Here is a 13950-nt window from a genome sequence, read left to right as displayed (position 1 = left end):
ATGATTTTCAGCAAAGTCACATATTACAATGATTTTTTGCAATATCTATATCATCCTTGAGGCTTTTCAGATATGACGATTTAGGGGAGCAATGAAAGAATGGGCGTGTAGTTGAATTAACATAGAAATGAATAATTCAATGAAATCTTCAGAGGACTTGACAAGTGTCTAATGTGCGCAGGTCTTTGATGTAATTCACTGCTTGAAGGTAACACTTTCAATCGCACTCCCTTCTATTATATTTTCCAATATGGTCCTCAACTGAGCACATTTTTGGATTAAAGTCTATTTTGGGTGGACTGCATATCATATCTGCCAGATAGTGTTTGTAAGTTGATAGGTGAAAATCCTAGTGCTCCATTAGTTTATTTAATATGCACCCTCCCATTAACAGGTTCACATTCTGATGTAAAACACAAACACATACAGAGTGTGTACCATTTGCTCTCACAAGAACACAGTGTTTCGGACACAGACACAAATTTTGAAACCCCCACTTTTATCTCAGGATGTGACTGTTTGAGGGGTTCATACACTTCTGAAAGGTCATTCAAAATGAGTCTCTGTTTGTGTTCTTTGGTACCACCACTTGTTACTGTCATACAATCATCCTGCTGACATCACTGCAGTACAGGTTCTTCTAAGTCTCAGTAATATCTGGGTCCAAACTTTTACCTGGTTTAGAATTTGGCGATGACAAAATGCCAGACTCTTGTACTAATTATTTTGCTTTTCTTGTCATGTAGTTACTTGCTTGAGGAAATTGTTGCTCTATTTTTCTAATACTCCAGTCTTTTGGAAGAAGTGTCATAATAGTAACTCACAACTTTTTGTGGTCTCTTTCAGTTGTTGCAGTATGACACCATCACAACACTGACTATTATCAGGCACAGGTTCCTCAGCTGGAATAAGGAATAGATCATTTTTACAACTTCTGCAAATCTTTAGTTTTTGCTTTTGCAATAGTTTTCTTCTTTCATCCTTTGCCTCTTGATTGGTGATGCTTCCATACTGCTTAAACTTTCATTTAATGACTGCAGAACTGATTCAGCCCAGCAAGTGGCCACTTCGTGTCATTTTCAGATGTGCTTGGTCCTTCCTCAGCAGTTTGATTTGTTTCCTACAGTTATCACAAGTCATTTGATCACTATTGACATGTGGCAGTATTTCAATCATCTTCGGTAGCACCTTCCTTACTTGTTTTCTACTGTTGCTGTGTCCTTTGCTGTACTGAGTCTTAATGTACTTCTTATCCATTTGTCACGCTCTTGATCAAACTACCACTATTCACTGATAACTGTATTAGATAAACTCTCTTAGTCCCTTGTATCACTAGTAATTCAAGGTCAAATCATGTTACCTTCAAATGTAGACATCAATAGTAAATATAAAACTATTTTTTATGAAAACTAAGGTCCCTTAAAACAAGACCAACATGAGAGTTCTACCACAAATAGTTGCAAAGTTATGATTAGTTTTATTTGAACTTGCAAGCATAAATTTTACATTTTTTGTCATGTTTGCAACCCTGTTACATGAACAGCGTGTATCACTGAGGGCTAAACTTTTACACATGAAAGTTACATTAGGTCATCTACCATCCTACCAAATTTCACAAAAATCTGAGATGGTTGGGTTGAAAAGTTACCCTTTTTGTGATGATTTGAGTTCTGGGTTCTCCGGGACCACAGAAGATGATCTGAGCAGCATAAGACAGGACACCACGCTCTTGAAGTCTGTCCTAACACCTAGCCTTCTCCACCCCGATGGTCAATTATTTACCAGGAAATATTTCTTAGAGGAAAGTTCTTACTACAGTCATGACGAAAAGTTTTGAGAATGACACATTATTTGTCACAAATTCTGCTGCCTCAGTTTTTATGATGGCAATTTGCATATACTCATGAAGAGTGATCAGATGAATTGCAATGAATTTCAAAGTCCCTCTTTGCCATGACAATGAACTTTATCCCAAAACCAACATTTCCACTGCATTTCAGCTCTGCCACAAAAGGACCAGCTGACATCAGGTCAGTGATTCTCTCGTTAACACAGGTGAGAGTGTTGAAGAGGACAAGGCTGGAGATCACTCTGTGAAGCTGATTGAGTTAGAATAACAGACTGGAAGCTTTAAAAAGGAGGGTGGTGCTTGAAATCATTGTTCTTCCTCTGTTAACCATGGTTTCCTGAAAGGAAACACGTGCAATCATCATTGCTTTGCACAAAAAGGGCTTCACAGGCAAGGATATTGCTGCGAGTAAGATTGCACCTAAATCAACCATTTATTGGATCATCAAAAACTTCAAGGAGAGAGGTTCAATAGTTGTGAAGAAGGCGTCAGGGCACCCAAGAATGTCCAGCAAGCACCAGGACCATGTCCTAAAGTTGATTCAGCTGCGGGATCAGGGTACAACCAGTGCATCTGTACGCACAGTAAGGCGAAGACTTTTGGAGGATGGCCTGGTGTCAAGAAAGCCAGCAAAGAAGCCACTTCTCTCCAGGAAAAAGATCAGAGACAGACTGATATTCTGCAAAAGGTACAGGGATTGGACTGCTGATGACAGGGGTAAAGTCATTTTCCCTGATGAATCCTCTTTCAGATTGTTTGGGGCATCTGGAAAAACGCTTGTCTGGAGAAAGAAAAGTGAGCGCTACCATCAGTCCTGTGTCATGCCAACAGTAAAGCATCCTGAGACCATTCATGTGTGGGGTTGCTTCTCAGCCAGGGGCTCACAATTTTGCCTAAGAACACAGCCATGAATAAAGAATGGTACCAAAACGTCATCCAAAAGCAACTTCTCCCAACCATCCAAGAACAGTTTGGTGATGAACAATACCTTTTCCAGTATGATGAAGCACCTTGCCATAAGGCAAAAGTGATAACCAAGTGGATCGGGGGATCAAAACTTCGAAATTTTGGGTCCATGGCCAGAAAACTTACAAGATCTTAATCCCATTGAGAACTTGTGGTCAATCCTCAAGAGGCAGGAGGACAATCAAAAACCCAACAAAATCTGACAAATTTCAAGCATTGATTAGGCAAGAATGGACTGTCAATAAAAGCCTTTGACACTTATGAAATGCTTGTAGTTTTACTTCAGTATATCATAGCAACATCTGACAAAGATCTAAAAACACTGACGCAGAAAACTTTGTGGAAATAAATACTTGTGTCATTCTCAAACCTTCTGGCCATGACTGTACAAATATTGTCCCCACTGTGAGTACAAATTGGTAAGTCTCACAGATGGAATTTAAATATAAGTTGAACTTGATGAACTTTTTTGTTTTAACCTTATTAACGGTTTGATTATATCACAATGGATAGCACAAAGACACAACAGCTACTGAAGAAGGGTCTGTCCCTCTTTTCTTCATATAAACCACCAGAAGCGTAGCAAATACATAGAGCAGGAACTCCAGCTTGTTACATTACTGGTCCTCTGTAATATGTCTGGTTACTAAATAAATAAGCCTACCATCAAACAACACATATCCCCATAGTAGTTACCACCTTCATCCAAGAGACTAACAGCATTCCTAGCAGACTGAAGAGATGCTCACCTCAGTTATAGTCTCCGCAGCTGTGTTCAGGGCCGTGCTCGGCCTTCTCTGTTTCAGACCCTGGAACTCCCTGTAAAGGTCTGGATACAAGAACACAGCATTATACCGGGAGGTGAGCAGTAGCTTGCTTACAATGAGAAGACTAGTAACAGCAGATTTGTAAAGCGCTATGGAATATGGTGGCGCTATATAAATAAATGATGATGATGATGATGATGATGATATAATACAGATGGACATATCCTGTTCCTAGCTGCTCACTACACAGTGGGTCTTACTGCTTATCTCTTTGGCTCTGGCTTCTATATATAAGCCCGCAGCTCCCTTTAGCCCATCCGTGACAGTACACAGTCCAAGTCGCCCTCACTCATTACAAGGGAACTTGGTACGGTCCTACAAATGGTGGCCTGCATCGGGATCTCTGCTGACTAGCAGCGTCGGTCACCCTCCTGTCACATAGCTATCTGTAGTATCTAAGCCGTCCATGATCTGGCAATGCAGCAGCCAGGGTGTGAGGAAATGTGTTTCCAACACTGCACCAGTAAGTAGCAGTGCTGCACCTGCACTTAATCTTCAGTACAGAAAGATAAAATAAGTGAAAAAAAAAGAAATTTCTCTAAGTCTGTAAGAAAATGCTGCACACAGTAAGACCAACTCCTTGGACACTCAAACAACACTGGGGTGCAGAGGAGAGGAGTCTGTCTGTAGGTTAAATAAATATTTGTTTGAGTGCCAACTCCTAGCTCCTCTCATACAACCCATGGTAGCAGTGACCTCCAGATAGGATGAAAGAGAAAAGGAATTTGCCTCAAGAGCCTTTTTAATCTCAACATCTCCCTCCCAGGACTTAAGCCAGAGAGTCCGACGAGTTGAAACTGCAGAGGCAGATATTCGTGCCCCTATCAGTCCTGTGTCCAGGGACGCCTCCTATACCCTATGAATTAACTCCACCAGTGGAAGCAGTTCAGAAGACTGTCTCTACGCCAACAAACCTTCAGACAGCTATTCTGACCAGCATTCTACAGTCTTGTTGATCTACCCCGACGCCTAGGCAGGCCGCAAAGGCACTCAGCGCCCCGAAAATAAACTTAAGGACGGCCTCAACCTTACTTCTGTACCATCCTTAAGAGTGGCTGTGTTCGGTAGAGAGATAGTAGTTACTTGCAACAGGAGCATCCACACGAGGAGGCACTTCCTATTTAGCAAGAACCTCAGGAGGAAAAGGACTGCATAACTGCAGACAAAGATTGCTTTGCCCGTCGTGCGAAAAGAGAAGGCTCCGCAGCAGCAGGGACAGGCGTCTCAGGAATGTCATGTACCTGACACCACAGCCTGTATTAATTCCTCCACACTCTGACGATCAGAATTGTCAGACGCCTATCAGGTGTCAGAGTATTGGTTCACTCCTACTCCAGTGCTTCCTGAACTTCCAATCCTGCGTTCTTCGGTTCTGACTCGGCTTCTTGTTACCATTCTCTGGTGTTACATGTTGTACTTCACTGCTCGGTTGATTTGACTATTTGGCTTGACCTGACTTCTCTCTGGATCCTCCCCGTGTAACGCATCACTCGTTTGGCTTTGACCTGGACTGTCTGACTACGCCTGTCTACTACTGTCACTACACCGGTGACTGTCTAGGAGAACCGCGACCTGCGTACCCTCTACAGCTAAGCCCAAACTCCCTTACGGGGATCCCTGATGAATACCTGACTCTGTGCCTCCCTGTTCCGTTGCGCTAATGCTGGTTAGCGGCCATCTCTGCAATTCCATTACAGTATACTCTGGCCATATGAGTGGACAGGACGAACCCTCAGCTCAAGACCTTCTTCTCCACTTAGCCCAGAGGGTGGACCAGCAAGACTCCAATCAGGCACAACTCTTGCAATGCTTACAAGGGGTTGTTTCTCGCTTAGACACCCTTCAGGGGTCTCTACCAGCAAGCCAAGTGGCCTTAGCAGTTACGGTTTCCACCACAGCCATAACATCTACTGCTAGGACTCCTTGTTCCAAAGGTCTACGCATTCCACTGCAAGAGAAATTATGGCAATCCAAAGAAATGCCGTGGGTTCCTAAATCAGTGCGCTATTCAGTTTGAGCTTGCTCTGGAAAATTTCACCTCCTAGAGGACCAAGGTGGCTTGTATAAATTTCCCTCCTCTCTAGTCAAGCCTTGGCCTGGGCTTCTCCCCTCTGGGAACGGGATTCTTCCACGTTCATTAAGAATTTTCAGAGAGTCTTTGATGAGCCCAGACGTGTCGCCTCCGCCGCCGCTTCTGGCCTATTAGCTCTCCATCAGGGTTCATTCATTGCTGGGCAGTATGCCATGCAGTTTAGTACATTGTCTTCAGAACTCCGCAGGTACAACAAAGCCCTGGTAGCCACCTTTTGACAGGGGTTAAATGACCGCATCAAGGATGACTTGGCCTCCCGTGAGCTACCATTTAATCTTGACAACTTGGCCTCTCTGTGTGTTAAGGTGGACATCCGCCACAGGGAACGTACTCAAGAACGAGAACGGACCCGACACCCCTTTCCTCGCCTGGCGCCTCGGTTACAAGCTCCAACAATTCCTATAGAGGAACCCATGCAAATTGGCCACTCTCGTCTGTCATAGGAGGAGCATGACAGACGCATCAAGAATCGGCTTTGTCTTTATTGTGGGGACACGGGTCAGTGTCTCTCCTCAAGCTCCAAGAAGCCAGGAAACGCCCCATCCTAGACAATAACAGGGTAGTCTGTTCTAGGATCAAAGTTCCTCCCTCCCTACTCTTTGAAAGATTCTGAGTTTCTGATGCCTATTACATTATTTTCTCCAGATGGCCTCCAGCAATTGTCAGCTTTTGTTGACTCTGGATCCGTTGGGAACTTCATTTCTGCTGAGTTTGCTTCTAAGCTTAGTCTCTCCATCCTTCCATTGCCACAGTCTCTGGCACTGACTGCGATTGATGGTAATCGCATCAGCAACGGTTTCATTGATCGCATTACCAGTCCCTTACGGCTGTCGGTAGGAGCACTTCACTTTAAGTGGATAAGTTTCGTAATTCTTCCTCAGTCCGTTAATCCTGTTATTCTGGGTCTTCCCTGGCTTAAAGCTCACAATCCGCAGTTTGATTGGTCTTCTGCCCAAGTCATTTCTTGGGGGTTCACCTGCAACAACATTGTTTGACTGCTGTACATGCGCCCAAGGCTTCGATCTCCTGTCCAGCCTCTACTCTGCAGCCTGCTCTGCCTGAGGCCTATGCCGAGTTTGTAGACGTATTCAGCAAAGTTGCAGCTGAGTCCCTGCCTCCTCCTCGTCCCTAGGATTGCCCCATTGACCTAGTACTCAACAAGTGCATCCCTAGGGGCAGGGTCTTTCCCCTATCTCTCCCAGAGACTCAAGCCATGTCTGAATACTTTTCTGAAAATCTCGAACATGGTTTTATCCACAAGTTTTCTTCAACGGCGGCTGCAGGGTTCTTTTTTGTCAAAAAGAAAGATTGTACCCTTAGACCCTGTATCGACTAACGGAAGTTGAATGCTATTACACTGAAAAAACGTTACCCCTCATATCAGAACTCTTTGATCGGATCCGTGGAGCACAGATTTTCACCAAGCTGGATCTTAGAGGGGCTTATAATCTTATTCGCATTCGCCAAGGTGATGCGTGGAAAACCGCCTTTAATATGAGAGACGGGCATTATGAGTACCTTGTGATGCCCTTTGGGCTTTGTAATGCCCCTGCGTATTTTCAAGAATTCATCGACGAGATCTTCAGAGATTTTTTATATCAATCTGTAGTCGTCTACCTTGATCTTCTCCATCGTCTACCTTGATATCTTGATCTTCTTTGACATGATCTCATCGAGATCACGTCAAAGAAGTTCTGTCTCGCCACCGTACCAATCACCTATATTGCAAATTGGAGAAGTGGCTTTTTAAACAACATATGGTCCCCCTTCTTCGGGTATTTAATCTCTGGTATGGATCCTAAAAAGGTAGAATCTATCCATAGTTGGCCTCAACCCTCTGGTCCGCACGCTACTCAGTGTTTTATTGGATTCTGCAACTATTACCTGCAATTCATTAAAAACATCTCTTTGTTGATCTCAGCCATCACGTCACTTACCCATAAAGGTGGACTAGCCAAACACTGGCCTCAGGAGGCAGTTTCGGCCTCCAAAGTTCTTAAGGAAGCCTTCGCCACCGCTCCTGTCTTAAGACAGCCTGAATAATTACAACCAATTATTATAGAGGTTGATGCTTCCTCTGTGGGTGTGGGAGCAGTTCTCTCTCAGAAGAATTCTGTTGGCTCTCTCTCTCTGTGTGGCTTTCTCTCCAGGAAATTTCAATCCAGCGAGGCCAACTATAGCATCGGGGACAAAAAGCTCCTGGCCATCAAAATAGCCTTAGAAGAATGGCAGTACCTGCTTAAAGGCACTCTCCATCTTATCACGTTATTCACAGATCATAAGAACCTTACCTTATCTGGAATCTGGTCAATGCCTTAACCCTTGTCAGACCCGCTGTTCACTTTTTTTTTTTCTAGATTCCAGTTGATCCTGACATATCAAGCTGGTTCAAAGAATTCCAGGAACGATGCACTGTCTAGGTCTTTTGATCATTCGGATTCCTGCCATTCAGACCCATCATCAGTCCACTGAAGATTCTGGCCTTGACTAAATCCTCAGTTAAGACACCACCTGTTGGACGCTCTTTTTTGGAGACCCATCTCCGTTCCATACTGTTGGCTTGGGCTCACGATTCCAGATTTGCTGGTCATGCTGGGGTTAAGAAGACTATTGCTCTTTTGTCCGCAGCTATTGGTAGTCGTCCTTGAATGCTGACATTCACTAGTATGTTGCAGCTTGCGGAGTATGTGCTCGTCACAAAACACCTAGGTGTCCTTCCGCTCCCTGTTCCAAACTATGCTTGGGCAAGCATTAGCATGGACTTTATTATTGACCTCCCCAATAGTCATAGCTTCAATACTATTTGGGTGGTGGGCGATTGTTTTTCCAAATGGGCACATTTTGTTCCTCTTAAGAAATTGCCATCTGCTGCTGATCTAGCCACCCTCTTCATTAAAAATATTTTTCAGATCCACAGTTGCCCCGTTGAGATCATCTCCAATAGAGGAGTTCTATTAATTTCAAGATTCTGGAGATCTTTTTGCAACAATCTAGGAATCAAGCTAAAATTCTGTTCAGGGTACCATCCCCAGACTAATGGTCAGACTGAACGGGTCAAACAGGACTTGGAGACATTCCTCAATTCTTACTGCTCTGATCACCTATCCTCCTGGAGCGATTATCTATCCAAGGGGGAGTTTTCACATAATATTCATCAACAAGAATCATCTGGAACATCTCCTTTTTTTACCATCTTTGGCAGACATCCCATACTTCCCACCTTCTCAGAAGTCCCCAGTGCATCGGTAAACGGCAGCTCAAGAGATGGTCGGTGACGATCTGAACTTTTACAGTACTCGGAACAGCATAACTCTTTGCTGATAATCACCGTAGGAAGATTCCAGTCCTTTATGTTGGGGACAAGGTTTGGCTGTCCACGCGCAATTTCAGACTCAAGCTACCATCAATGAAATTCGCTCCCCGATATATTTGTCCCTTTCGCATTTCTCATATTATTAATGCGGTTACCTATAAAGCTTCATCTACCTCCTGCACTCCGTGTGCATAATTCATTTCATGTTTCCTTATTAAAACCATTGGTTCCCAATTAATTGTCCAGCCTTCAGCATCCGCCCATCAAGACGGCCTTGGGCGACGAATATGAGGCTGAACAAATCTTGAAATCCCGATCTATTCACGGTAAGAATCAGTTCCTTGTCCACTGGAAGGGTTACTGCCCTGAAGAAAGGTCCTGGGTGGATAAGAAAGATCTACATGCTCCTGACCGGCTGTCTAAGGTTTTGAAGAATTAGACCTCCAACTCTTCTTCAGGGGAGGGGGATACTGTCAGGCGCCGTCTCCGCACTGATACTTGGTGCAGGAGACGGACGCCTGCACCTTATTGGCAGCCGCGTCCCGCTGTCTAGCAATGGGACACTTCCTTGTTCTAATGCACGCTGTGCGTGGTCATGTTCCTTTCAGTCAGACACTTCCTTGTTCTTCTGCATGCTGTGCGTGGTCATGCTCTTTTCTCCACACACTTGTCGGCGGTCAGACATGCTGACCGGCGAATCTCCATCACCCAATCAGGGTGCACCTTATGGTTTATATAGTGCCCTCTGACGCCTGTCAGGTGCCAGAGTATTGGTTCGCTCCTACTCCAGAGCTTCCTGAACTTCTGATCCTGCGTTCTTCGGTTCTGACTCTGCTTCCTGTTACCATTCTCCTGTGTTACGTTTTGTACTTCGCTGCTCGACTTGTCTGACTATTTGGCTTGACCTGACTACTCTCTGGATCCTCCCCGTGTACCGCATCACTCGTTTGGCTTTGACCTGGACTGCCTGACTATGCCTGTCTACTATTGTCTCTACATCGGTGACAGTCTTGGAGAACCACAACCTGTGTACCCTCTGTAGCGAAGCCCAAACTTCCTTGCTGGGGTCCCTGGTGAATAGCGGGAGTACATTAGACTCTGCGTCTCCCTGTTCAGTTTTGCTAATACCGGTTAGCGACCATCTCTGCAATTCCGTGACAAGAATGAACCTCCACCACCACAGAAGGAGAGTCCATGTCAGAATTCACGGCTAATTCGCCCTCCTCCTGGGAAGAACAGTCAGAATCTGACTCATTTCCCTGCAAGGGTACAGACACACGCTTGAGCATACATGAGGAGGCTGGTGTAGCAAGAGGAGGGGACCGAAACCAAACCATGTACTGAGGATGCAAGTCCACACACCCAAGCTGATTCAACAGAATCTGCCACCACATGTCCAGCCGGACTTTGACTTAGAGAGACAGCACCAATTCGGCAAGTTCAGCCATAGTATTGGAAAGAGACCGAGCCCAGGTGGACTCCGCCAAATCAAAACCAGTATCTGCTGGTGCGGCATGCGATCTTGAGACTGACACAAGGCGTGCACGCCAGACTGTCCAGACGGTAACTGAACATCACAGGCGGCACAGGTGAACTTCAACATAGACGTTACCTCAGCCTTAACCTGCATGGATTTTCCCCCCTCTGACATGTTAACAGATGGGATAAAACACATAGATAAAACAGTCAAATAAACAGTGAAATACACGGTTAATAAGACAAGTAGCAGACATATCAAGTACAGAAAGTGAGCCTGCAATACAGCCAAGCAGTCCCCCGTTCTAAGGGACAAACCCTGGGAAAAAAACACCCCCAACCCGTTATCTTACAGGACAGAAAAAGGGGGATGCTGCAGCTGTAAAATGGCTGCCTATTCTGGTGTCTGCACACAAAGGAGTGAGACCACCAAGGAGGAGGTGCAGAAGAGGAGAAACACCTTCTTCCAGGGGCAAAACATCTTCTTTATTTTTTTTATTTAACCCAATGGCTGCCCCTAGTAAGAGGCAGCCTAACTTTAGGGGACACACTGTGCTGGGAGAGGGTACACTTACCTACTGCCATCCCTCCTCACGCTGTGGCTGCAGTTGCTTGCCTGTCACCAATGGAGGATGGGCACAGTCTACGGCGACTGTGCCCGACTTCTAGGAGGGAACATTGAAATTAGGAAGAGGGGGCTAGGCAGCAGAGACACCTCCACAGTACCTCCGATCCCCCTTCCAGACAGAAGACAGCCGTCCGTGTTGTGCCGTCAGCGGTGACTGACAGCCGACAGATGTTGCTGAGCTGGAAGTGACAGGATTGGGGAACAGATTGTATGTGTGCGGGAGGGGGGGGGGGGGGGGGCGGGGGTGTAGGAGGAGAAGGAAGAGTCAAGAATAACACCCAGGCAACTGACTTGGTGGACAGAAGAAGATTTTACAGATCGGTTGAACAATATTGATGGCAAAACATGCTGTAACTCATAAGAACATCTTCTAAACTGTACTAGAAAATGACCAAGCTGGTTACTATTCATTACAAACATATGGCTTATCTTACTGTTCTCTGGTTCATCATCATCATTTATTTATATAGCGCCAACATATTGCGTAGCGCTTTACAATTGGGAACAAACATAATAAACTAATAAACAAACTGGGTAAAACAGACAAAGAGGTGAGAGGACCCTGCTCGCAAGCTTACAATCTATGGGACAATGGGAGAATGACACATGAGGTTAAGTCTACATTTTGCATTTTGGCCCAGCCAGACTGCAAAGGTAAAAGTGACTCATAAGCTAAATGAATCCGTCACACAACAATGTTGGTCAGGGGGTAGTTGTCTTGTGTGATATTGTGTAACAGGCTAAAGGTAGCGAGGTTAAGAGGGTGGCTGAGGAATAACATAAGCTTGTCTGAAGAGGTAGGTTTTCAGAGAACGGTTGAAAGTTTGTAGACCACAGGAGAGTCTTACTGTGCGAGGGAGAGAATTCCATAGAGTGGGTGCAGCCCGAAAAAAGTCCCGTAACCGGGAATGGGAGAATGTAATGAGGGTGGATTAGAGACGCAGATCTTGTGTAGAACGGAGTTGCTGAATTGGGAGATATTTTGAGACAAGAGAGGAGATGTATGTTGGTGCAGCTTTGTTGATGGCCTTGTAGGTTAGTAAAAGTATTTTATATTGGATTCGGTACAAAACAGGCAGCCAGTGTAGAGACATACAGAGTGATTAAAAAGAGGAATAACGATTGAAGTTCAAACAATTGGTTTGAAGTTTCTGTTTAGTCCTCGCTCCTCAGATGATGTAATGCTCATTATATACCCAGATACCACATACCTTTACTGTGTGCCAAGTGACAGTATCCAACACAAGTCACCCTCGCTTCACTCATTAATAATTCCACCCAAGACAGAAAATGTAGTACCATAATTAATATATTATATAAATGGCTTGCCTGGCTTCCAGCACTGATGTGATTTGGCTTACCCTTGACGTCCCAGCCTCTGCTCTGCAGCTCCTGTGTGCCATTTATCTGACACTGGTGAACACACTGCACACTGGCAGTGAGAGCCATGAGCAGAGCAGTGGTGGGCACAAGACAGGATGGCGCAAACACCGGACTCCAGGTAAGTACCTTTTACTGAAAATTGACCCAAAATAGTAATTGAAATTATCATGTAAATGATAAATGGTCACGTGATTACTGTAAGGCTGGGGATTTACACACTGATGGCAGGGATCATACTGCTCCGGAGGTAACGGAGCGCCCCTTCTGTATGCCCACGGTAAGATATAACAGGTGATTGTACGGGGTCTGTTACTTACCCTGTGTTTCCATAGGAGCATCTTTCACGTCCACCTGTCAGACAGGAGAAAGGGATCACAACATTCAGACATTTTAATCTTACATTGTTAATGTTGTTTTTAGGAATTTAGAATTTCCAGATTTTTCCTTGCATCAAATTAAAACAATCTATAAATTGTATTGTGAAGTATCTCCTCCCATTTGCAATATAATCAAAGCAAACACTATATAGTAATAAAGTGCAATATTTGAAGATACATAATGGCATAGTATAACATTAGGGCAACGTGATCCTGTGTCACTCTCTCCCCGTCTCTCATACATTCAGTCTGTCTCTTCCCCCTCAGCCCCCATATAACCCTGTTAGTGTATCTCTCTCTCTGCAATTGCTGAAATCACCATGAACTTAATGTCTGACAACAGTGACGTCATTTTTGACAGACAACCCAAGTCAGTACTAATATGGTGTCTACCCACTGGGCGACCTTGTCGGCCCCTATGCGGGAGAGGAACCTTCTTGTAAGAGACACCCTGATAACTCTGCAGACAGTGGCCCTCTGAAGCCTGCAACGTTTCCAGGAATGAAATCATCCCCTTTTCCTCCATGCAAATAAAGTTTGACTGACCTGTGACACGAGTCCTGAATATCATAACACACACACACTGCATCAATCAATCTGCTCAACTCTATAGGATGAACAATAAAAGAAACTGATATCACCAACAAACCAGCCCCAAACAATCTTATCTGACACGTTACTGCTCCATTCTCATTATGTATATAAAATTATATACAGTATCTATGTATGCAGCATAAATTGTACATTGCGAGTATATTTAGTACATCGAGTTTGTGTGAGAGACTCTAATGATTATTGCAGCTACTGCCTCCCAGAAGAACACTTTTATTAACAAGAAATTCAGTGGAAAGCACAATGTCTCAAACGCTAACATAAGGTCTCTCCCCATTACAACCATCACCGCTAATACAATCTCTCTCCCCACTACAACCACTCCCTATTCGCTAGAATCGCACTCATCAGCTCCAACACAATGTCTCTCCGCACACTACAACCACACTCACGGTCCTCGCCACCATTAATACAATGTCAGTCACCA

General features: G+C 44.6%; 1 protein-coding gene across 5 annotated transcripts in view; it reads right to left on the bottom strand.

The window, feature by feature from the left end:
• Positions 1-13950, bottom strand: part of RECQL4 (RecQ like helicase 4) — a 162441-nt gene that overhangs the window by 143625 nt on the left and 4866 nt on the right. For 4 of the 5 annotated variants that reach the window (XM_075197581.1, XM_075197583.1, XM_075197585.1 and 1 more), the window contains exons 3-4: positions 12852-12885; positions 3565-3644 (exon numbers count right to left, since the gene is read on the bottom strand). In XM_075197581.1, the coding sequence (XP_075053682.1) occupies positions 3565-3644; positions 12852-12885 (114 nt within the window). The remainder of the gene's footprint in view (positions 1-3564; positions 3645-12851; positions 12886-13950) is intronic. The other variant, XM_075197584.1, reaches the window with a different exon arrangement.

Source organism: Mixophyes fleayi, chromosome 2 (genome assembly GCF_038048845.1).
Source record: "Mixophyes fleayi isolate aMixFle1 chromosome 2, aMixFle1.hap1, whole genome shotgun sequence".
Taxonomy (NCBI): domain Eukaryota; kingdom Metazoa; phylum Chordata; class Amphibia; order Anura; family Limnodynastidae; genus Mixophyes; species Mixophyes fleayi.
This window is presented reverse-complemented; position numbering and strand designations above follow the sequence as displayed.